General features: G+C 41.5%; 1 protein-coding gene across 6 annotated transcripts in view; it reads right to left on the minus strand.

The window, feature by feature from the left end:
* Positions 1 to 25433, minus strand: part of tns1b (tensin 1b) — a 175481-nt gene that overhangs the window by 111349 nt on the left and 38699 nt on the right. For all 6 annotated transcript variants that reach the window (XM_061053881.1, XM_061053880.1, XM_061053879.1 and 3 more), the window contains exon 2: positions 11099 to 11213. In XM_061053881.1, the coding sequence (XP_060909864.1) occupies positions 11099 to 11213 (115 nt within the window). The remainder of the gene's footprint in view (positions 1 to 11098; positions 11214 to 25433) is intronic.

The following is a 25433-nucleotide window of genomic DNA, read 5'->3' on the forward strand; positions in this document are numbered from 1 at the left end:
CACACAACAAATAAAAACAAAGCCATGTTTACTTTTTGATTAAAAAAAAAGATGAACCATTTGATTTCACTTCTGTTCAAATAAACCAGTAGACAAGGAGTGCATACACACTGAAACTGGAGAAAGTGACCACCTTTCTACTCGGAGCCAAATGTGTAATTACATCATGGTATAGTTATTTTCTATTTCAGCACACTCAGGACTATATTTACTCTTGGGGGGTAACATTTGAGAGTCAGTTTGACTTCTTAATGAGAGACTTTGAAATGTGGGTGGCACCACCAAATCCTACCGGAGCGCACATTTTCAAGTCTGCCAAAAAACGGCTTCAGTTCCCAGAGACAAACTGAATAAAGATTTTTCTTTACATATATGACCCACATAGTTTATTTCAGGGGCGAAGGCTGAGTCAGGAGTTTATACATACATAATGAACACATCATAATGCATCATACTTAGTTTGTAAGAATATACTCTGAATAAGGCTCTGAATATTTCTCTTGGTGCATTATTTTGAACAGTTGGAGGTCTTCAGTAACAGGGTTTGATATGTAGGGGAAGAGGTGAAAGGTTATGGCAGGAGCAGGTAAAGGGACGATAAAGTTCTCCCCATACAAGTAATAAAGCCAAAAATCTTAACTCGTAGCAGTAGGATAAAACTGTTTTTTAGTAGACATCAAACTTGTCCGCAAAAGGTGTTTGTAGAATCTGTGTTTATGTAAAATTCATCCTGCCTGTGTTGGACTGAAAGTAGAAAAACGTTCATTGGATAAGTTGAAACTTGCCATTATTCGGGCGCTGATAGCCTAGTAGTTATGTCGGTGATGTGTGTACGCTGCGAGCGGTCGTGGGTTTGAATCCGACCTCGGCCCTTTGCTGCATGCACCCCCACTCTCTCCTCCCAACATGTCCTGTATCTCTTCAGCTCTCCTATTTTTTGGGCAAAAAGGCCCCAAAAAATAACTTTTTTTTTTTAAATAAACAAAAGAACTTGCCATTAGAACCTTTTATAAATTTTGTGTTTCCTTATAACCTTCATTTTCATTCTATTAATGATTAATTACTAACTAGGTCTATGTGTTGGGAGCAACGCGTTGCTAAGTAAGGCATTAATGTAACTCCACTTCTATTTGTGGTGAATTGTAATGAGGAAGAAGAACTTTGTCCACGACAAGAATAGTCATTCTAATGTCACGAAGCACCGAGCTAAACAAAACACTTCTACTAGTTGTCAGAGAGGCGGCTCTGCAGACACGGGAGACCCAGATGCAGCTCACGTTGGCTCAGCAGACCAAGGAGGAGACACTCCACACAAACAGACGAGGCTTGATTTTAAATCACAACCAGCTCCACGATCTGTAAGCCAGGACTCAACAGACTGACAGGTGTGTTGTTGCTGTTGAGTCGGTTGTCTTCCGATATCTAATAAGCCAAATACCTTCATTTTTTTTTTTTTAATTTGATGGTTTATTTAGATACAATAAACATACAAACTGGAAACAGTAATCCAAAGTATCATAGTGTCTAGAGCGGATGCTAATTTGCAGCACTCGTCCTTAGAAGATCTTTTGTGTAAATAAAAGATTAAAACAGTTAAAAGGAAAAAGAAAGAGCAAACAGATCCAATAAGCCACACATGTAGCTGTGATAAATCTACAAACAACTAAACACGAGTACAAATGTGTTGCTGAACTAACCAGGATTTGGTGGTTCTCTTAAAAGTGGTGAAGTTTGCAGTAAGTAAGTAAGTAACTCAGTAACTTTTTCATAGTAGTAACTACTTTAGTACCCATCACTGATAATATGTATAAAAGATGATGGGAACAGAAGTGCACAGTGTTGTCTTTGAAGGGTCCCCTAACTTTCTCTCAGCTGTCACTCCAAAACACAAAGAGATTCCAATTATGGAGATAATAAATCGAGAAATCAGCAAAACCTTAAACTAGTATGACCCAAATCTGTGGATTTTTTTTTTTACCTCAAAATATAAAGAAACTTATTTATTGGGGAAAAGAGACTTGTAATTTTGGTACTTCTCTCATGTAAAGAGGCTACAGGCCTTGAGCGAGGTCTACTCCGACCCATGGCTCCTTTCCCCGCTCTCTCTCCCCTAAGTCCTATTGTGTTGTCTAATGTTCAGGGGTATTATCCAACCAATCAAGATCTTTTCTTAAAGATAAATAACTGAAAGTGCACTGAGGCCTAAACAACATATTTCTGACACAGGTCACTTGGAATTGCCTCACAGATGTGAAATTCAAACACACTCTGCTGTTTGCTTGATAAGCACAAAGCCATGTGCCTTGTCCGTCAGGAGGATGTCCAGCACTGTTCTCAGCACGTGAGTCCCCATGAAGTAAACAACCACAGCAGGGCCACATGGGAAGGAGCAGGACTTCCATATTGGGTGTGAAAGCGCCGAGCCCAGCGTACTCCGGTTAGGCTTTACCTTGTTAGGAAGTCAGAGCTTCAGAGAATAAACAGAGCAGAAATGTTCAGATGGAGGAGGAGGAGGAGGAGGGGGGAGAGGAGGAGGAGAGGGGAGAGGAGGGGCAGAGGCGTGATGAGGAGGAGAGAGAGAAGAAGATGCCAGAAAGAAGAGAGGATGTTTCGGAAAGGATGAACAACAGAGGAGGGGGCGCAAAACATCAATCATTAAGAAAACCAGAGAGAGCAGTCAGCGATGGGAGTTGTTCATAATGAGGTGATGAAGAGGAGAGTGGAGGACCAGTCGCGATCTGACTTGAGGTCTGTGGTATGCTACGCTACATCAGAGGGAGCAGAGGGGAAAAACTGATGGAGGTGTGTGTGTATATGTGTGTGTGTGTGTGTGTGTCTGAGGCTGGGTGATTTCCTTCCCTTGGTCCCCTGAAATGAGCATGTTGTCCCACAGGGCTGGGCTGGACCTCCTCACAGCGCTGAACACAATCAGAGGGCAGGGCGGGACAGTTTCCTTTTCCTCCCCCCCTCACTCTCACTCCTTTTATCCCTCTCTTTTCCTCTCTCTCTCTCGTGCACATCGAGACATGTGAGCTCTGTCACGTGTACATACAGTGCTCTTACATATACAATACGTCACTCCTGTGTGCAGACACTCATTAATCCTCTGATCAGCGACTCTTTCTCTTTTGTTTTCATACATTGAGGAGGAGGGAACACTTTAAAGAAGGGGCTCTGTGTGGTGCTGGGGGTAGTTTCAAACTACTACAAGCACAGCCAAAATAACAGACATGCTTGGGTTTACATTTATTGAATTCTTGTATTAAAGACAGACTTAAATATTTTAGATCTCGAGAGCATATTGTTCCTTACGAGACACTACGAGCTATTTTAATCGATGCAACTGCTCTCTTTCACTTCTTATAATCTGCTCATGATATTGACACCTCATTAAGGCTAGCAGATTACTGTTAATTTGTGCTGTAACTGTTTTAAGAAAGTAACCTAGAAACATTGACTTGGATTTTTTTTTTTTATGTCAGCCATTTCTGACAAACACCTGTCGCCCTCTAAAGGTGAACATCCTTGTTTCTGTTACAGTTACAGAACAGTTCTAGTTGAGATTAACCTTCCAGCCTTGAAGAACTGGAAAAGACGTATTTGGTTCCTCATGTTCCTTTTTTTTTTTGTTAATCACACAAATGTATTTGAGGAATTTCCGGCTTGATTTAAACAGGAAGTACTGTATGATGTTGCCATGGAGATAGTGAGTTTACTTGGAGCTGTGTTTTGGAGACGGTGGATTTTTTGAAGTATTATTACAGTCACTGTAACTCTGCAACATTACTGCACCAATTTGAAGCAGTCTGAGCGAAGGACGATACACTTATTTATATCAGTAAATAAAATAAATTATTATTCAAAGAATCTTTGCATGTCAGCTGCGTCGTTTTTAGAAAATTAATAAAGTATCAAAAAGATGATAATGTGTTACTGAAGCATATCGATAGTTTCTGGATGAAGGATCAGCTTGTATCTTGTAAATCTAGCTTGAGGTCACCCCTGAAGCAGGCTGTCATATCACAGCTCGTCCACACGAGTGACTGCACACTGCTTGACCAAACAGCTGGAAAATCAGTTTTATGTTTCATGTCCACACAACCTCTTACAATACGGCCTCACTGCTGTTTCTGTCCCATTTATGATCATAATTATTGACAAATTGACAATCTGTCCACACCATCCATCATTTGACTCATAGCCGGGTGTCCTCATTCAGTCCCCTGATCTTTCCCAGTCAGCGTTGGTTTCTGTGGCTAAAGCTCCGCCTTCATCCAGCGGCTCAGTCTTTCCAAACACTGGAGATTCCCAAAAAGACAGAGCAGGACATCAGAATAAATCCTGACTGAGAGTTCCCATAGACTCAGTCTGTGTACTCTGTGTCATGTTTCTGCTTCAACCTGACAAAACACAGCTTCTGTTTGTTTACTTTTCCGTCTATTTGTGTGTGTGTGTGTGTGTGTGTGTGTGTGTGTGTGTGTGTGTGTGTGAGTCTGACTGAGTTTAGTTGGAGCAGCTGCTTCCTGTGTTTCAACTGCAGCTACAAAAAAAACACAACAACAAACTAACATGTAAATATGAAAGAGTTATGGACACGTTCATGTTTGAGGTTAGTGCTGAAGTACTGAGCATATACAGAAAGAGTCAACAGCAGATGTTAGCTGCTGGCTAAAGGTATAACATTTTAAGGAAATGATTTGGCTGCCCTCTTGTGGATGTGACAGACACTGCAGGTAGAAGATGTGAGATGGGTGTATTAAAGTCGATAAGCTGCACTTTGGATAACAAATGATGAGATTCTGAGTTTCTATTCCTCGTCTTGTTTGTCAGAATCAGGCTTAGTGCCAAGTATTTGTACACATGCAAGGAATTTGTCTCTGTGTTTTTGGACCAAAAAACAAAGAAAATGAAAGTAGAATAAAAGTAGAAAGTAGCGAAGAGCAGGACACCTGCTGTCAGGGGAATCTATATGAAATATACAGCAAAAAAAAATATAAAAAATCATAATGCAGTATATGTTCAATAGGACAAATGAAAGAACTGGACAGTTGTGCAGGAAGGTGTAGGAGGATGTTTAGTGCAAAAATATATCTTTTGTTTAAGAATCAAATACAGTGGCAGACAGTATAAACGGACAATGTATAACAAACTAATAAACACAGCTGCAAGTACTGCCAAAACAAATTGAGATATTCGCTCAGACATTTTATATTTACATACATATATATAATATATATATTCAATTTAACTTTTACCCCCTGGTCTTACAGTGGAAGATGTTCAGTTGCAGTGTTTTAAGTATCCAACAGGTGGCGTCCTGACTCCATTACATGTGGAGCTGCCAATGTAAGGACAGTGACATATTTCTATATATATAGTCTCATATATAGAGAAGTGTGACAAAGTGTGACACAGATGAATGCATGGAGCCTGCTGACTTGCAGGCAGAAAGGTGGAGAGTAAAAGATCGCGTGCATGAAGAAGAAGCTGAATCCAAACATTTTCAAACATTACAAATTTGTCCTGTATTCACTGTGACAAGAGCACAGGGAGAGAGTGGTTGGAAAGTCAGGGTCTGGTTGTTTTATTAGATTAAGATAATGATATAATAGTGCGAGAGCATGAATATCCACCATCCACAAAAAACTGCACTTATTAAACTAATGACTTCTGCCAATGCAAGCAGTGGCATCAACAGAGACAGAACAGTCAGGGTCCTGAAGTGGATTGCTACAGCTGCACGTTTGTGTGTGTGCTATGAACTTGGCTGCAGAAGTTTGTTGTACCTGCTGCATGACAGGCAGCACAAACATTTTCCATACTTGGTAATGCCTTTCCAACATCAGAGATTGATATTAAAGCTCTACATGCAGCCGGTCCTGCCTGTGTGTTTGTGTTTTAATCCTGGTAGTGATTGGTGCATACCAGCTGTATGAGCTCAGCAGTCAGGAACAGAGCTGTGATAACCTTCACTCTCCCTCACTCACACTAACTAACTAACACACACACACACACCTGCTATTGTTGTGTATCCCCTGCAAGTCTTTGAAGATCAGTGTTCAGTAAGAGATGGCAGAGTGGTCGCCTCCAAACCAAGAACAAATCAGTCCGTACAAACAAAGAGATCTACACCCTCAAACAGATACAGTGATAAACTTTTGTAGATTTATTTTAAGGAAGGTGTTTTGTCTCAGAGTTTTAATGGGTTTGTATGATGCCTTTCCAAAAGCTAAATTCAGCACCTTGTACCAAAATAGTGTCACCCTCAGTTTCAGGTATCAAATCATGACAACAACAAGAAATATGTTATGAAGAATGATATCTTAAGCACAATATGTAATCCTTTTTTGGGGTTTTACTTTACCTTTTATGGGCATAACAGTCTCTCTTGACCTGCACACAAACCTCCCATTTAACCTGAACAGCTCTACAATGACTGAATAGAAAAGTCAGTTCCTGCCCTCAGGGCCAGCTCTCCAAAATACCCTACCACAGACTTTTTTTTTTACTGGAAAACTGCGGCCTGACCTGCGTCAACATGCTATTGTCAAAGTAAGAAACACCTTGTATCCTGGCAACCGCTAAAGAGACAGGACGTTCAAGTTGTGTCATTACGAGACCATGTGACGGGAGAATGTTAGTAAACAAGAGCAGCAGAGAGGAAGGAGAGAGAGGAGAAACCGTGTGAGGGAGAGAGAGGGGAGAGAGAGGAGACTGTGTGAGGGAGAGAGAGGGGAGCGAGAGAGAGGAGAGACTGTGTGAGGGAGAGAGAGGAGACTGTGTGAGGGAGAGAGAGAGAGGAGAGACTGTGTGAGGGAGAGAGAGAGAGAGGAGAGACTGTGTGAGAGAGAGAAAGTAGACTGTGTGAGAGAGAGGAGAGACTGTGTGAGGGAGAGAGAGGAGAGACTGTGTGAGGGAGAGAGAGAGGAGAGATTGTGTGAGGGAGAGAGGAGAGACTGTGTGAGGGAGAGAGAGAGTAGACTGTGTGAGGGAGAGAGAGTAGACTGTGTGAGAGAGAGAGAGAGAGAGGAGAGACTGTGTGAGGGAGAGAGAGGAGGGACTGTGTGAGAGAGAGAGAGTAGACTGTGTGAGAGAGAGAGAGTAGACTGTGTGAGGGAGAGAGAAGAGAGAGTGTGTGAGGGAGAGAGAGTAGACTGTGTGAGGGAGAGAAGAGAGTGTGTGAGGGAGAGAGAGAGGAGAGACTGTGTGAGAGAGAGAGAGTAGACTGTGTGAGGGAGAGAGAGAGAGGAGAGAGTGTGTGAGAGAGAGAGAGTAGACTGTGTGAGGGAGAGAGAAGAGAGAGTGTGTGAGGGAGAGAGAGAGTAGACTGTGTGAGGGAGAGAGAAGAGAGAGTGTGTGAGGGAGAGAGAGGAGAGACTGTGTGAGGGAGAGAGAGTAGACTGTGTGAGGGAGAGAGAGAGAGGAGAGAGTGTGTGAGAGAGAGAGAGTAGACTGTGTGAGGGAGAGAGAGGATAAGTAGTGTTAGCGAGAGAGAAAGTAGAGAGGAGAGACTGTGAGGCTTCATTAAAGAAAGAAATTAAAGATTAAGTAATAATAATCTCTGCTATTCGTCAGCCTTGGACCCTGGCTATCCCTTCAGATAGTTGCTTCCAGCTTCACCAAAGACAAACAGTTAATCAACCATACAATACACAGAGAAAAAGAGAGTGAGTAATGTGTTTGCTCTTTTGAAATAGGTCTCAATCACACATAGACACAATTTGTTCCTAGACATGACCAAACCCAGACATGAATAAGGAGAGGGAATAAGCCTGAGGTAAATCAAAACAGAAAAGATTTACTTGCAGCCTTGTCATGAGGGTTTACTTCCCCAGATAAATCAGCTCTTTAAAAAGAAGGTCCCAGGTGCTCTCTTGTGTCATTAAATGAAAATATTTCACCGACCATACACACAACTGAACATTTTTTGTCTGGAGCAAAGTGATGGAAAAAACACATTAAGCATCTTTAGAGAAATGGTAGTCTGAATCAGAAGCTCTCTACTTTGGTAATGATGTGATTATTGCCTTTTTAATGTTTCCAATCAAGTATTTACATAGCCCATTGCCTTTGTTACATTAGAGGGCACGGCTCAGGAAACAGGCTGGTTCAAACCTTACAGTCTATGGTTCAAACTATCCGATCTGTGTCGCTTGAACTAAGAGGCTGAGGATCAGGACAAGTCACTTCAGAGGTCACACAGGATACGAGTCTACAACAAAATACAGTCTGCAGCATGCAATACAAAGACGCCAAGGACAAATTGTAATGATGTACTCATCCCATTCCACAACAACAACATCTGGAATCACAAGATCACAGAGTCAACAGCAGGTTAAATACATGTTATGAACCGTGCACATTTTATAAGCCTTTATTTGAGCTGACGATAAAGAAGGCAACAGTGGGAGTCAGGCACTTCACGACAAGATTTGAGATGTTAACCAATCATTTTTAAGATCAATGACATGCAGCTGCATGATGGATGGGTGAAGGGAACTCAAGAGGGTAAATGCTTATCAAATATATATACGGCTAATAAAGTATGTGTTAAAGGGTTGCCACTTTTATCCAGATGGGAACATGCATTCAGATGTGGGGATGGTTTTCATATTGGAACTGTAATGACCCGTTTCCTGTCAATGAGCTCAGCAGACTGAGAAGTAGTGATTTAGTAAAGAGACACCAGAAAATTAAGCATCATCTTGACCTTGTTCGTGCTTAAAAAATGAAAAAAGTCAGCAAAACCAAAGTTTGTAGAGGAGTTTATCAAAGAAGCTTTTAGATATGAAAGTGTAAATGTGAAATAACAGAGAGGGCATTCCTGCACAGTACATGTTAAATTCTGGGAGGATCAGACCATACTCAACAATATCTAATAAATATCTTAATAAATGTTTGTGATTGACATTACATAAGTAGGCTAGTAAACGTGTCAAATTATACATTTGCATTGGCCGTGTCACAAAAGCTAAATGTCACTCTGTGAAACATCCCTTAGGGAGAAAATAGATACTCATATGCATATTACACTCTTTTTTCCTATGCTGTGCCCTTCAAACATCTTCCCTTCGTGTGTCAGATTGCGTCGCTGCAGGCTGCATATTCCCCCCTGGCGAGCCAAACCAAACATCCAGCCATTTCCGCACGGTTTCATTTGAGTTTATCTGCCTGAGAGCAGACATTTCCACCACAACACCAAGCTGTGAGTAAACCAGGGTCATGTGTTGTTGCATTTTGTTTTAACCAACCTACAAGAGCAGATGGAGAGGATTTATGGCATGGACAAAAGTGACAGCATTCAAGTCTATTGTTGAATCTCAGTTACTTTCCTGTAATTGTTTGTTTTTTCACGATGTACTTAGATTTGACTAAACAGGCAGCGACATATATAGAAGCACAAAAACTGTGCAAAATGAAGTCATGTTAACTTAAATACACCAACATTTATGAAACAAGCAATGACATATTTATACAGCACAACCCATTAAAGTAACAAAGAAAGTACATCAATCAAAGCCTGCCCATCACTCAGCATCATCCGTCAAACACAATGCCTCCACAGTAAACACCATTAAGGAAACCGAGAAGCCGGTCACCCTTAGCCCTTCTGGAGCTTCCTAAGACCTCCTCTGTCACTTTACTGACACAGAGTTGACCTCAGGTAACCTCAGATGACCTCTCACTTAGACCACTGATGGATGTTGTAACAGATATTTCCTTCATTGTCTTAGCAGGTCAGAACATTTAGTGCGGACCTCTTCAGGGAGCTTCAGCTTATCAAACAGCTCAGTTTGGTGAGTGTAACAGTTTATTGGGCCCAAAATCTAGTCTTAAATGAAAATAAATAAATTAAAGAATTCAATGTGGTTTTTAACTCCAGGAAAAAAAAGCCCAACTACTTGTGGTCATGCTGAAAATCAAATGTCAAAATGAGACCGTCTCCCCTGAGTTATGATTCAAAATTTAGCACTCAGATTCAGGTTCATGTTCATGTTCAGGTGACTTTATTTGTAACCGTAGATAAATTTGATTGCCGGGAGAGTCACTTAATACAACACACACAATACATAAAACACACAAAGTACAAATGTCCCTCAATACAAGGCCTTCATGATATTACAACATACCACATCAAGCAGCAAAGAGGAAACACATGATACACAGCACATCCAAAAACATAGTTGTGTTATAGGTGGAAGATATGTTTTGTTGTATGTAAAGTCACACCCAATCATTTACTTTGCTAATAGATGGTCAACAGAACTGCTCGTCTGGAAGCTGTATCAGGATCTGCTCCCAAACGGAGTGGATTGTTCCGCAGCCCACGGCACACCCTTTCACAAGGTGTCACGATAATCAGACCAACACATTTCCCATAACTCTTCCGACAAACAGACTAATTAAAGGGAACAGGTAACTAGGTCGGCTTTTATATTAGACAGCTAATAATTATACCAGTGGTACAAGCATGCACAACCATGACTTTTAGTAGCAATATTCACAAGTTATTACACCGTCAGAAGTTGGTAATAGGATCAGATGCGTGCTAGAGTCTATGATATCTTCACCATCAGGGTGATCACAACACATGGTATGGAGGACATTTCTTAAAGGACTCAAAAGGTCCAAGCCTCTGAGACACATTGTCATATTAAAGATAAACACAAGCATTAAAGTCTTAGCCTTCTTTGGTTGAAAGTTTCAAACCTGTGTCACCTCTGATGACAGGTACGGAGTGTCTTCTTTGGTCAGTGTGAAAAAGGTTTATCCAAGCTGCAGTGATGTGTAAATACACCCCTCCATATTCAAAATGCATGAAGCATTCCTACAATTTTACAGACAACAGAGTGTTCAACAACCCAGTGTTTCCATTTAAAGAAATAGAATGCTTTGTTGTGTAACGCGTGTGCTCTTTTGGGTCTACAAAGACCCATCAGTGATGTCACTGTGTCCTGGAGTACACCTGCACATCTCTGCAGCTACAGTGGGTGAGGTGTTGAACTGCTGGATGAATGCTTAAACAAGATTTTCAAGTGTAGTGGTGGACCATCACAAAAGAAGTCAAAGGATCAGAGTTTGAGGACAGGGGACTGACCTCTGCAGATGAGTCCGTCCTGGATGATGGTCTGTTTGCAGACGCCGCAGTGCTTCGCCTTCTTGAAAGTCTTCACCCGGAACGTGTGGGAATGAAGAGCCTCCAACTCCTCCGGCTGCACAGAAACAACAAAAGAGATGAAATGTTATTATTTAAAATGTGGTCAACTGACAGGACTACAATGAGCCCAGGTGGTGTGAGTCATTTTGGACTTATTCATTCATTTTTTATCTGGATTCTTCTGCAATAGAGAGAACAATCAGACTGTTAAAGGGCTATGCTGACTTTAAAAATAAATGTTTAAAAACCCCCGAGAATAGTAAATCAATTCCTTGCGGAGGTTTGAGGGGCTTTCTTTGGCTGAACAAAAACTAGAAAAGGGAACACATTCTCATGTCTGTTTTTTTCATTCTGTCTTTCACCCCTCTTTCCTCCCTCCCAACTTTTGTCCTGTTGTCTCATTTCTCTTCTTGCAGGTGTGTTATGCAACTGTGGAGAAACTCTGGCACTGCTCCCCCCCCCCCCCCCCCCCCCCCCCCCCCCCCCTCCCCCCTCCCCCCCCCCCCCCCTCGTGTCTGTCTGCAGCCCGCTGTGTTTCCTTCTCCTGTATACCATCTTACACCCCCCGCCGTCTCTTTTCCTGTCTACTTTGTAAACTTGCCATTCAGCAGTGTTGGAGGGCACACACAAAAGTCAAGCTTGGACCGTTTCCTGCGGTGTCTTTTGGTAGAACCCTGCATCGTATTTCCATTTGCCCCCTAATGACCGACCACAGGGAAACGTGACATCATTTCTGTGCTCTGTTTGTTCAGCTGGTTCATGTTTTTACTTGGAGAGACAGCCATATGAGAATAGTGGTCCAATGAATCCAGACAAGCTCATCAAATGTTTAGTTATTATGTCATTAAAGGACTTAGCAACAACAGTTTTTATTTTGCATCAGAAACAGTGGAAATGCATTTCATCTAACCATCAATAAACCAGTTGGTATGGTTGGTGTTAAAAGATAAAGATTAGAAATGGAAATGGTCGCTTTGGGTTCGACTTTGACAGTTCAAGAATATACAGTACAATCATTACATATTAACATTGAACAGACTTCAGTGCCTATAAGAAATATGTTTTACACTGGGATGAAAGAGGCAGGAAGTGCCAGTTAAGCGTGGCGTCCTTTCATGAGGCTTCCATTAAGCGTGTGTGCTCGCTGGACAGGGCTGAGAGTGGCCATGTGGTTGGCATATTGTGGGACTTTGCACAGGAATTTTCATCTGGGGGGGACCATATAATCTCAAAGCATGGTGAAGAATATATAGCAGCTTCCTTTCTGAAATAATTCCCAGACTACTAACCACAGTAACCTTATAACCACTAATAATATCCTCTTTGTTTTGTCTTCCCGTCAGTCTTAGGAGGCAACGTGTTGGAAAAAGGGCTAAGGGCGTGCAATCCCAGCACAAATTCAACACTTAAATGATAAACCAGACTAAGTACATGTCAGACTCTCATCACTGCTCAATAGACGGACTGTCCTCTCTCCTGTTATTAGCAGAGGGAACTGACTTAGCAGAAAGAGAGGAAAGCCCCTCGTCTGTTTCCCATGATGCCTTACTTACAGGTAGGGCGGGACGCTGTTAACAGCCTTTGTTCTGAGATGTTCTTACAGGTCCAGATGTAAAAGAAGCAGTGTCATTATTACATTTTACTCTGCATATCATTACAGTGTATTTCTATAGCTATAAAAGAAGACTAGTCATGGGGGATATTACCAAGCCTGAGGAACAGATGTATAGTGTGTTCTCTTGAGAAGTGGAAGGAGAAGGTATTGTTAGCATGTGGTTGGAAAAAAAATATTTTAAACAGAAAGCCTAAATTACAGGTGAGTCATGGACATGCAAAGGCACTGCTACTCTAAACCAGTGGTTCTCAACGTGTCTACCCCCAGGACCCTCCCACCGAATCCTTAATGAGAAATCCCAAATTTCTGATATTTGTCAACCAATCAGGTTTATTTAACCAAAAGATATGTTTAATAAATCTTTAAAACAAACCTTTTCTTTGAAAAACATTGACAGTGTTGTTTTTATAATGTAAACTGATCCTCAAAATTGATTGTTCCCTACAACTCAGGAGTTCATTGTAATGTTCACAAACTCAAACAGACTTACACTAACCGTGGTGTTTATCAAGCTCTCTGTGACGGTTCAGTGTTTGCATTTCAGAGCCACATGGCAACAGCGGGACAGCCGACCCTTCATTCCATCTCCTGGCTACGCCTTTCCACAACGTAACATGATTAGCTTAATCTCATTAGGCCGAGATAATGACCATGGCTGTGCAGGACGCGCTACGTTGGCAAGGGGGCTTTTTTTATGAAGGGGGGCTGGAGTGCCTGGCATCCACGCACAGTGTTTACCAAGGCGCCGCCTTGCCAGAGCTCCGGCTGGCATCTGTTGGGTTGGAAATCGGGATATGGAGTCGAGGGGATTGGGCAGGGGTGATAAGTCGGCTTAAGGGAACTCTGGTGTTATATGGTGTTTGGAGATGATCGTGTGTCAGTCCAGCAATCTGTATTTGTGTTTTTTAACAAGAGAAACTTCAAATATTCCGTTAATCTGACACCAGGCTTTTTGGAAACTGATACCTCTGAAAAAAAGACAGCACACAAGCTGTGTTTTGACCAGAAAACAATCCTCTCGCTTCACTTTCTGACTGTTCGGGATTCAGCTGTCAACATGAAAGGAGTCACAACTGTCAGCAGAAAGAATATAACTCGGCCGCAGGCAGGTGTTCAGGGAACTCCCTCAATAATCACTTCTGTCAGAGTGTCTATTCTCTAACCACATCACCCAAAACAGTCATTAAGTCCTCAGAAATGGAAGCGTGGGTCTGCAATGATGTCATCCGTTGTGGATGTATTCACCCCATATATTTAGGAATGGACGTGAACAAACGGCATGCTTCTGTTGTATTATTGTTTGCCTCGTGATTCCAAGTTGGTTGTGTAAATAACATTTTAAAAAGGACTACAAGTCAAGAGGAAAACGTGCCTTGGCTGTCTTTTTGTGTCACATGTGGCAGCGTGAACAAAAAAAAAGACAGGTGACTGAAATTTCAGAAATAGGATTACTGGATTGTATGTTTCTCTGTACTGTCTAATGATTGATGCATGAAAAACATTTTCCAAATTCCTCAGCAAATTACCTCTGCAGCTTGGGGTGTAGCACTTTTTAATCTGTTGCCATGGCAACGGCAATGTTTTTCCACTGAAGGTCCATTTTACAGTCTTCCAAAACCTCCCTGTACCTATGTATGGTACCTACCAACTTAATCACTTTAGATTTAAAAACAAAAATGCTACAGTGTAGTAATCTAATTAAAGTAAGTTCAGATGTTCTTATTGTCTATTTAAAGGCAAAAAAAACATGCTGTCACATCCAGGTCTGCCCTCCAATGAAAGGTAAACATATTACTCATTTTTCATCTCTTGTGCACAAAATCCTTAAAACTGAGATTAAACTCCCAGCACATTCTGTGGTTCATTTCATTTTGTCATATTTTCTGCAAATGGGGGGAAACCAATCACATCAACCAGCCTCACACTCAACAACCACAGCAGATTCCCAGAGATTCAACTTTTTATCTCACCTCTGGTTTCGTCTCTCCCTCTCATGCACCAGGTGCCAAACATTTTGCTCTGTTTTCAACAGTTTAAAAAGTATGACAAAAGGCATCACTTTAAAAGCTATATGGCGCCAGCAATGTAAATTATACCGGGCTAAAATTTAACTAAAGCTTTAACCCTCTGCCTCTTGCACTCACAGTCACACACACACACACACACCTATACACTACTGTGTTAAACAGGCAGAATGTCTCAATCTAGGAGTCTATTCAGCCGCCTCTTTGACCGTTCTTGAGCCTTCTCACACTCTCACAGCTTCGAGTCATTCACACACCAGGCTTATCCTGCAGGACGGATACTGGAAAGGAGGTATTCCACTTGTCTTGTTTACACACATTCGTCACTCTCTTATTTCCAGGTTTAGAGTGGGCGCAACAAGGTTTGAGGGGTGTAATGTGCATGTGGATACTCAAAGTGAAATTCCTTCTACTTAAAGAGTTTAATTCCCAATATAACTGGAGTGGTTTAAAAATCCAACACATCCTTCTTTTCAAAAGCCGAACAAAGGACAGATCTCCCCAGCAGCCTGTCTGTTTGCGTCCTTTTGGCCTCACTAGAAATCCAGACTCCACTCATTTAACCTCAACATGCTACGTAAACACGGTGCACAGCAATATAGCGGGATGCTCCCTTTTGTGAGTTCTTAATTGTTTCCCATCATTAGCAATGCACCCGGCTCTCGGACTCTGTTTGTTGTTTGGGGGGTTGGTTTGGGTATATGGGAGACGTTGGGGGAGATATGGGTGACAGGGAGATGTATGGGGGTGGGGAACACACAATTAAAGAGTTAAATGCAGCCCCATCAGTACGTTCCAAGACATCGCCTACGTTGATTATTTTCTGTTTCTAGGTGCTGCAGGACCATGCAAATGGACCCAGTCCTTCTTATTCGCATCACACGCCAGGCTCTCAAATGGGCCACAAAGGAAGGAAATGGTTTCAGACAGGCAACTGGGACCCCCGAAAGCCAGGGTCAGGGTGTACACATACCCCCCTCAGCTCAGGCACTGCAGCTCCTGGGAACAGACCCCCGTTCCCTTAGAGACCCCGCATAATCTCCTGCCTCACACTCATTAGCACACACGGGCAAAACAGGAACTCTGCTGCTTAAAAATGTGCAAACACACACACACCATGGATGAACACACGCATACATCAACACACACACTCACACACAAACAAATGCCAATCAAACAATCTTTTACATAATCCGGACACTTAAGACTTTTTCATGTGTGAAAAGGCTTTAAAGATTATCCAAGTACTATCTAGTATACCCTGCACCAATCGTTATATTTTCAAATAAATCCTTAAAAAAGGTGTGTAATGATCTGCACACAGTGGTGTGTGTTTGGGTTGAGCCACTTGCTGCAGTTTCTCCCAATTACCAGGGACATTTTTGCCCTGTCATTTTTAATTTCACTGGAATTTAAGGAACTCTCAGGGGAGGTAAATAATTATGCTACCTAAGCTGAAGCCCTGACCTCTACACTTTTTTTCTTTACAGTGATGTTTTCGACAAACAGTCCAGATACCTCCAGCAATACTTCTCACAACCTAAAGCTATATTGGTTGATTTGTACAATCCATGCAGAACACGCTCTAAACACAGCACAGAAATATTAACACTTAGTTCATGCAGAGAATCTCTCAGCAAACTTCCTGCACTCACAGAGAGTCATTAGCCTTGCTGTGCAGTCAAGCCTCTGGCCACTTGATGAATCAAAGCCCAACGTTAATTCTTCTTTTACTGTTTTTGTCTTCACCAGATTCTTCCTGAGGGGAACAGTTGGCTAATGGAAATGTAACTACATGAGGAATCTTTGTCGAAACACATTTCATTTGATCCATTGCATATTAAAGAAACAACTCTTTAGATCTCAGTTCTGTTCCCTGTGGTATCCCCTTTGGCCCAAAAAAGTAATTATTGGTGTGTTGTTGATCAAAATTATATCATTACACTTGCATTCTCACTTTTTACTGTTTCTTCATCAGCTGCACTTGTTTCTGAAGCATAATTGTCATCATATTTTTCTGATTGTTGGCAGAGATCTGAGTTATCAATACACTGATTCTGCTCACTTTCTCAGTGATGAAAGCTTGGGATGTAGACTAAACACAAGATGCCAGGGCTTCATCAGTTGAGGCTTAATCAGCATTGTGTCAACTTCTTTGCTAAAAGATGGGTGTCATGAGCGGTGCCGGTACCCTAGTGGTTGGTGCGCACACCACATGGACAGAGACTGTAGTTCTCTAAGCAGGTGGCTCAGGTTGAAATTGGCCCCGTGGCTCCTTTCCCACATGTCATTCCCCACTCTCTCCCTCTCCCTCATTTATGAAACTATCCACAAGATGTGTCATAACAAATATTATTTACTGAAAATGTCATAGTATTAACTTGTTTTTACCTGCACCTGCAAAATTGACCGTCCACTGTTGACAGCATTGAGCAGTGTGCTTAGAGGAAGGTGCAGCTCTTTCCAGAACATATATCTAATAATCCATGGCTAATATGTAATGTGCAGGTCAGGGAATTTGGTGCCAAAGGGAATTCAATGACATATCAAGGGGAACATGAGGCTTCTAGGTTTTATTTTAAGGTGCACAGGAAGAATTGAGTTGGTGCCAATGTTAAGTCAGACAGGAGAACAGCCAGACGAGCAGAAAGGAAAAGAAAGATGAACTACTGGCACAAACACAGAAGACAGCATCATATCCCACTGAGAAATATAGACATGAATCTTGAAAGTCACAAGCTGCAAGTCTCTGTTTTTTGGTTGTATGGTCAGAAAAGAACACATTAGGAATTTAGTGATTATCACTGATGTACTATTTTTTTAAGTCTTGTATCTGTCAAATGCTATAGGCTTAGACTACCGGGGGAACTGGCACCTTGAGCTCCTCTCTCTCTCTCTCTCTCTCTCTCTGCATATACAGTACATCATATTACTGCATGTATCTATCTATAAATCTCAGTCACTAACCACCTACTTTCCTGGGAGCTCTTGAGCTCCCCTAGGCTCCTCAAGATCATCGGTTGACGGCTTGCCAGAACAACCCCCACCCCACCACTACCCCCTCCCCACCGGATCGTGGGTTGGCGGCCTGCCAGAACAACCCCCCACACCCCCTCCCCTCCCCACCGGATTGCTGATGGACGGTCTACCTCCCCCCACCCCCTTGCTCTCTATCCCTCTTCCTGCATCTTATCCCATCTCTCCCCCTATCCCTTTCCAAGCCCGGCGCAGTCTAGGCCTGTGAAGACTGTTTCGTCATGAGCCGGGGATCCGGCCGAAGATTTCTGCCTTTTAATAAGGCAGTTTTTTCTTACCACTGTAACTTTTGCTGCTTTGCTAAAGTGCTCATGATGGATAGGCCGGATCTTTGTAACATAGCAATAAGTAAGGTCCTTTACCTGCTTTTTGTAACATAACAATGAGTAAGGTCTTTTTACCTGCTCTTTTGTAATGTTAACAGACAATGAGTAAGGTATTTTACCTGCTTCTTGTAAAGTGTCTCGAGATAACACTTGTTATGAGTTGACGCTATACAAATAAAAGTTGATTGATTGATTGATTGATTGAAATGTGGAGTACAAATTGATATTGATTGATATGTTTTAGAACCAACTGTTAACATCTTCAGCGTGTGTTCGGTGATTCTGTAGTAATGGAGATAAATCGTTCCAGACTGCGCTCTGTGACAGACATTCCATCTGAATAAGGTAACCACGAGGCTGTTTTTCTCCTTCACTTCAGAACTCAAAATTATTACCTCAGCTGCTTTAGAGTGTGACTCATGCGGAGAATTACGTAGACACACACACAAACTGATTTGACCTTCGATACACTGGCATTCACTTTCAGCACTTCATGCATTACCTCATATGCACATGTAACCATGTTTGCACATGGTCTGTAGACATGCATACATAACAGTGATATAAATCTCTGTTTGGAAACAGTATCCCTGACCAGAGGGCAGGATGGAAAATGTCATCTATAAAGGGAGGCCATTGATTTAATTCGTCACCTGTATGGCCACTTTTCATCCAATAAAGAGACTTCACATTGGACAAAAGTGGTGAAGCAAGCAACCAAGAATTTTGTCCTTCAGGCTTCTTTAGTTATTTATTAAAGTCAGGTAACACTGTGGAGCTTTTATTCTGAGTGCACATTTTGTTTGTCTTGTGCATGTGCATGGTGCAGGTGCACTTGGGTAGAACAATACACAGTGTGCCAATGATTTACAATATCATGATGATCTACAAGTGGCAGTATGCCAAAGAGCACACGACGCACCAGCAAAGAAGGAACTGAGGAGAGAAAAGATGATGCTGGAGATGCCGCTTATGGACTCGTACAATTAAACCTTGTTGTTTGCTTGCTTGTAAGCAAACAGCCAATTGGTACATGTCTACCCCACTCTCTCCTCCAGTATTTCCCTTTTCTCTTCAGCTGTCCAATCAAAAAAAAGGCAAAATGCAAGAAAATAACCCTTAAAGAAAGAATGCAATAATTAGAAGTGAACATCAGTGAGATTTTTCTTAATCTAACTGATTTGGAAACACCATATTTTTGTAAAATGTTACTTGTGGAACAGATTTGAATACGTAAACTGGGTCAGACAGGGACCCCAAGACAGACAGACAACAACACAATAAGATGAGTAAATATAGAGACAGACACTGACACCAGGCAAGTCTGGCCTCCCTTTCTGTGTCACAGTGATTTCCTACAGTCTGAGAGAAGTCATTGTATAGCATACACACATACACACAAGACGGCACTACATCATCGCCCCCACCAATGAGAGGCCATTGTTCATCCTGCTGGAGCCAGAAGACTGAATGAGACCCCTCCAGTCGACTGGGTTAATCAGCCAACGAGCACGCCGCCGTCTCTCATATGGGACACCATATGCATGGATGGACATTTCAACAAGACGCACTGGGGTGACCGTTACATGTCTCCATCTGGGACTGTGTGTGCATGTGACTCAGCAAGTGTGTCAAGTAAAGCAAGCAAAGACTAAATCTGAGCGTTCATGATTTTTGCAAACAAACAAACCTTCCAGGATCCTCTCACACACACACACAGCCCTCCCCCCTCCCACTTTGCATGTTCGCTTTTCACAAGGCAGTTATTCTTCTTCTTCCCAAGCTAAACAGGACCAAGCAAGAGCCAACTGACCTTTAGACCTATATCCACTTCTCTTCTTCCCCTCTGCCTGACCTTTCCCCCCCACACACTGCCGTCGTCTAATCAAGACTTTCCCCGACTTCCTGCTGTGAATCCAACTCATCCTCCACATCTCCTGTTCATCCACTTTTTCCCACAAACACACACTCCCACCAATACCTTACTTCTCTCTAAGGTTTGTGATCGTGTTATTATAAAGAAGCCGAATAGTTTCTCTGCGAGTTTGCTTTGGAGCTGCATGACAAGAATGAGGAGGTTGTCACTTTTCACTTGAAATCGTTGTTGTGATCAGTTTGCATTTGTAGCTCTTTGTTTGATGATGCATCATATACTGTAGTAAAAGGAGGGTTGTTGTTTTTTTTCAAAACACTTTACTTACACAAACACACACACACACACACACAGCCCCTGGAGACGCAAAGAAAAGGGGATTTAGAACTGCTTAGAATTCTGAAAAGTTACTGCTGCTGTGCAATTAGCATTTAAGAGAATTAAAACTTTATGTATTGATGTGATTTTAATAAATAAAATGGTTTAAGTGAAATCATCACAATGTTACATAATGCAGACGTTCACCAGATTAAATATAAACACAAAACAAGAGACAGTAGATCAACAGAAAATCTCCTGCTGACAGGCGAGATTATTGACAAGATACTAATAATGAGAAAGTGAACCCACAAGGACAAGTGTAGACAAAGAACATGGGGTGGGTGGGGGGGGGGTGGGTAAATGTAAAATTTCACTTAAGATTCAGGCTGCGATGTTTTGCAATATTCTGCAGGTCTCCAAAAGATGGATGAGATATTGTTTGCTCAGCTTTCACATTAATAGTACACAGGGGTCTTTCGACATAGGACATAAACCATGACAATCAGAAAAGAGAACAAATTGTAATGCAGACACTATGCAGTAGCAGGTATGTACTACAGATCCCATAAGGAGACATGGGCAGAAAAAAAAGAAAACTAAGTTTATGGTGCACGCCAGAAATGACCTCATCCTGCACAAGAAACTTTCTTCTGCTCACAGAAAGTTTTACATGAACTCGAGAATATGCACTTGCACTATTTTCTCATGAGCACCAGAAAGTATCTTGTGTGCACGCAATACATTATTTGTCATACATTTATTTTTTAAGAATAAAAAACTGAAATATTGACGAGAATCAGAAAGCGATCTCTCTCTCTCTGTTCTGTTCTCTTCTGTTGTGTGCATCAAAAAAGTAACTTTGAATTTTACAGTTTCGCACTTTACATTCTGCAGACAAAATGGAACTGCAGTAAGTCACTCTGACTCCAGTGGAAATCTACATACTAAGATGTTAGAAGAGAAAGTTTCTCGCCACCCATGAATTAGAGTAAACCTATGAATCATATCCCGAACAAAAAAGACACTGAGCCAACAAGAAACAGCAAGATAAAGTGAGCACTGGCTTTGAAAAACAAGAGAAGCTTTCACCACAGGCTTTGTTCCTTCAGCAAACACAAACGCCTACACCACTGTTTTCTCCTGATCCACATATTTCTGTCCAACCCTTTTCTCTCCATCACATCTGATACTAATTAGATATTATCTCTGCAAGTCTAAACATTGTCTTTATCTGCATCTTTCCCTGTTTTTAATTACTTCAATGTCATGAGCCTATTTTTTTTTTTTTTTTTTTTTCTTCAGCCCAACTCTGCAAATTTTCCCAGATAGCAGCTCTGCATGCATTTATGTAGTGACTTATAGATCAACTCTAGATGACAAATGCAGAACAGATAAAAAGTGATTCAACGTGGAGTAAGCCTGGTTCCAATTAAGGGTTTTTCTCCTTGATGACATGTAACAATGCATCCCAGCAAGTGAAGGAGGAAGCCTCTGGGAATCCCCTAATTGTGAGCACTCTGTTGCAGAACAAGTGCAGCGCGCAACAATTCACAAAAAAGCAGAGAGAAGAAAGGTCTCTCTTTTTTTTTTTAACCTTCCTTCCTCCCTTTTCTTCCGCTCTCAGCTTCCCACTTTACCAAACGGCCTTACAATGAACGGTCACCTGCTTTTCATTTGGGGGGGAAAAATGCACCCCAGGCATTCCTCAGTCTCTCCTTCCTCCCTCATCCCCTGCACCCCCCCACCCCACACCCCACCACCAACCTCTGTTAACTCCACTCTCTACAAGCATTTCATCTCAGTGAGGTGGATCCCAGGGAGGAATACTCAGTCATCCAGAAGTGAAGAGGGAGAAAAATCCCAGGACTGAGGATTTGGTTCTCATTCAGATTTCAGAGAGGCACACGGGCTGATGAAGGACATTCATGGTCTTTTTGTTGAAGGCAATAATGACAATCAGCTCACGAAACAATAAATATAAGGAGTAACTACATGCCCAACATAATTTATCGTACTTCGGGATGTCTCAACTTTAATGCAGATTAAACACTAAATGGTTCAGAATTATTCAGTGTTGTCACGGTTACATGGCTGTGCTGAACTCACAGCACCCAAATAACTTAAGTGGTCTGACAGTGCCTACGTTGGTAAGTTGTTACTCATGAATGCCATTTCTTAATATAATATACACCTGCAGAAACATTTTGTCAAAATAAGTCTTATAAGGGTGTGACATCACGTGAAAGCTATGAATAGAATCTTTGCAACTCAAGTTAAACGGAAAAGTAAGTCAATGAACCTCAATGGTCTATAAACAGATGAAACTGTCTTAAAAGAAATACAGAAATTGGACAGAAATAAACTTATAACATATAGATTCATGATAATAATCGCATGAAAGTGGTCCACTTTAGTCCAGAGTAACTCATCAGGATAACATTTGTATTTGTCCACCTCTGTGGTTTCAGGTGTGTCTGATACTAATGACTGGATATTAGAACACTGCAGAGGTAAAATATGATGGTGGATATGGTAACATCTGCTAAAGATCAGCATGTGAATGTCATCATTGTGAGCTTGTTTTGCATTCTCATGTCAGCAGCGGTTCCAAAACGCTTCTTCTTCCATTCTTGCAAATAAATAAAAGAAACAAAAAAACAGGATTCTCAACTCATCTAACCTCTGGCAGGTTGAAAAGGCAACCTCAACTGAAGGCAACTGCCTGCTCCCTTAAATACAGCTTTTTATTCTCCAGCCAAAGATATCGCTACAAATTCAATTCTACTATCAACCACATCTTTGCACTGTATGCACACATCTGTTCAGAGTTAAGCTGAAGACAAATGAGGAGCCACATGACTGCTATGTGGCTAAACAAAAGATCTGCTAGCTCTGTTAGCTTTGTCTATCATAACGCAGATGTCTAAACACATTCGTTGAAGTTTGCTTTGCACAAAAGCTCTTCATGTTCTGATCCATTCACTCCAGGTGAGATGCACAAAAAACGCCCAACTCTATGCAAGGTAGATAACTTAGGAGCTGTGGTACCAGTTTATGGATAAGTTCTGTCTTAAGTTTAAATTTCACACTTAACCGAACGTTGAAACTAGTTACTTAACTTGTGTCATTGTTTGTTTGCACGATAGAGGCGCAGGGTTCATCTTAACTAGTAGAGTCCAACATGGACTGCAAAAATGGACGTTACGTTTACTCCCTGGCCAATCATTGAAAAGCATTTTTCTTGATGCAGTGTTACCCCTCGTGCCCAATTGTCTCTGAAGAGACTAACAGCTTAAAATAGCTTCTGTTAACTATCCATAATAATCCACAAACAGTGATGGAATAAGCATAATGATAAGGCAGTGACTACAGCCTTCACCCTCTAATAACAGCTGAGTGTAAAATAACAGTGACACCTAGAGAAGGGACATTGTCAAATAAAAACACGGTAAAGATGCTCTTTTGATGTAATCCCTTAAAACTGCAGATTGGAACCCTCTGCTTCCCCTCATCCTCCAATTTATCCCCGTTTTCAAAACAATGCTCCATGACAAATGGTATTTTACAGAGAACTTTACACCTATAGTACCAGGAGTGAGGCTAAGATGAAAGTTCTGCCTACGTGGAACTATCTCAGCTGGTGCAACAGCTTAAAAGTGACACACCGTAAACTCCAATTAAAATGAGAAATGACAATTAAACCAGGCTATGTTTGAACTTATTTGAATTTATGCATAGCAACCTTATGCGTAACTTGTGCATGCAAATGATGGTGTTAATAGAATGACATTCAGTGGCTGAACCTGACTGTAAATGACGTCACGCTGTTACAGAATTAAATTACGTTTAAAGTGGAGCTCTGCTAAATGAAATACTTCTTTATTTGTGTTGCGATCATTTTGAAAGACTTGGTTTTTCCTTCCATTTTTCAAATCTGAAAAAAGACTTTTATGCGCTTTTATTGGGTGACCTCATCAGCTGAATCACCTCAGGGATATCAGATATAAAATATTAAAAAGCTTGCAGAGGTAGATGAAACAAACGGAGCCAAAACAAACTAGATTCAGCTTGTAAAAATTCCAACGTGATCTGCTCTGAACGAGGATGTTTCCAGCAATGCAGACTCTGAATCTTGTAATCTCCAACAGCTACACAACACAAACACGTCTCATAAAGCCACATTCCTCAAAGATAAAAGACTAAGCACTGGAGTCTTACTGAAAAATGTGTGAGTAAATAACATCTTTACATTTTAATCATAGAAAGCTGAATCTAACTGCCAGGTTTAGTTGATATGTTCTGCGTCCTAGAGATGAAGGAGGTAGTTATACGCACATCACGTGCAGTGCAGGACCGTGCAAAAACAGCAGACTGAGGAAGAAAATATGGCCGCACACTATTCATCACAATCACAACGTTTCTACCAGAGGTATTTGGTGTTATATTTGAAAGAAGATCATTATAGATGTGTTTCAACTTGGGACATTTTGAATGTTTTACAACACCTGCCATCACAGAGCCTATCTGCCTATTGGTGTTGAAATATATATATATATATATATATATATATATATATATATAGGTGTGGCCCCCCGTCCTTTGTTCAAAAATGATCACCTGAAGAAGACGTCTGGTCGAAACGTTGTGATTGTGATGAATTAAAAAAGCGAGTGTGCCTGCCTGTCTTCTTCCCAAGTCTACTTCTTAAGGCCCTGAAACACCAAGGAGATCGTCGGCCATCGGTTCTAGTTGGCTGTAGTCTTTGTGGTGTGTTCTAGTGCAACTTTTTGGCCAAGACAAGAGACGCCATTAAGCGACGCCACGCACTGTTCTTTGCAGTCTGCTTGGTGTGTCAGGGCCTTTAGAGATCACATGATCACCTTTCGATAATAACTCTTCATACTTGTTGAATGCCTTCTTCTCTTAAGTTTAGCAGTTTGTTGTTTTGATGTTGTGACTCTGCCAAGCACTGCATATGCTAAATACACTCTTTATTATTGTAGTAACATAATTACAACGTCATTTCCCGGCCTGGAGTCAGATATGTGTTTTGAAATCTTACAACAAATCCATATTAAGC

The sequence above is a fragment of the Labrus mixtus genome, chromosome 13 (genome assembly GCF_963584025.1).
Source record: "Labrus mixtus chromosome 13, fLabMix1.1, whole genome shotgun sequence".
NCBI lineage: Eukaryota > Metazoa > Chordata > Actinopteri > Labriformes > Labridae > Labrus > Labrus mixtus.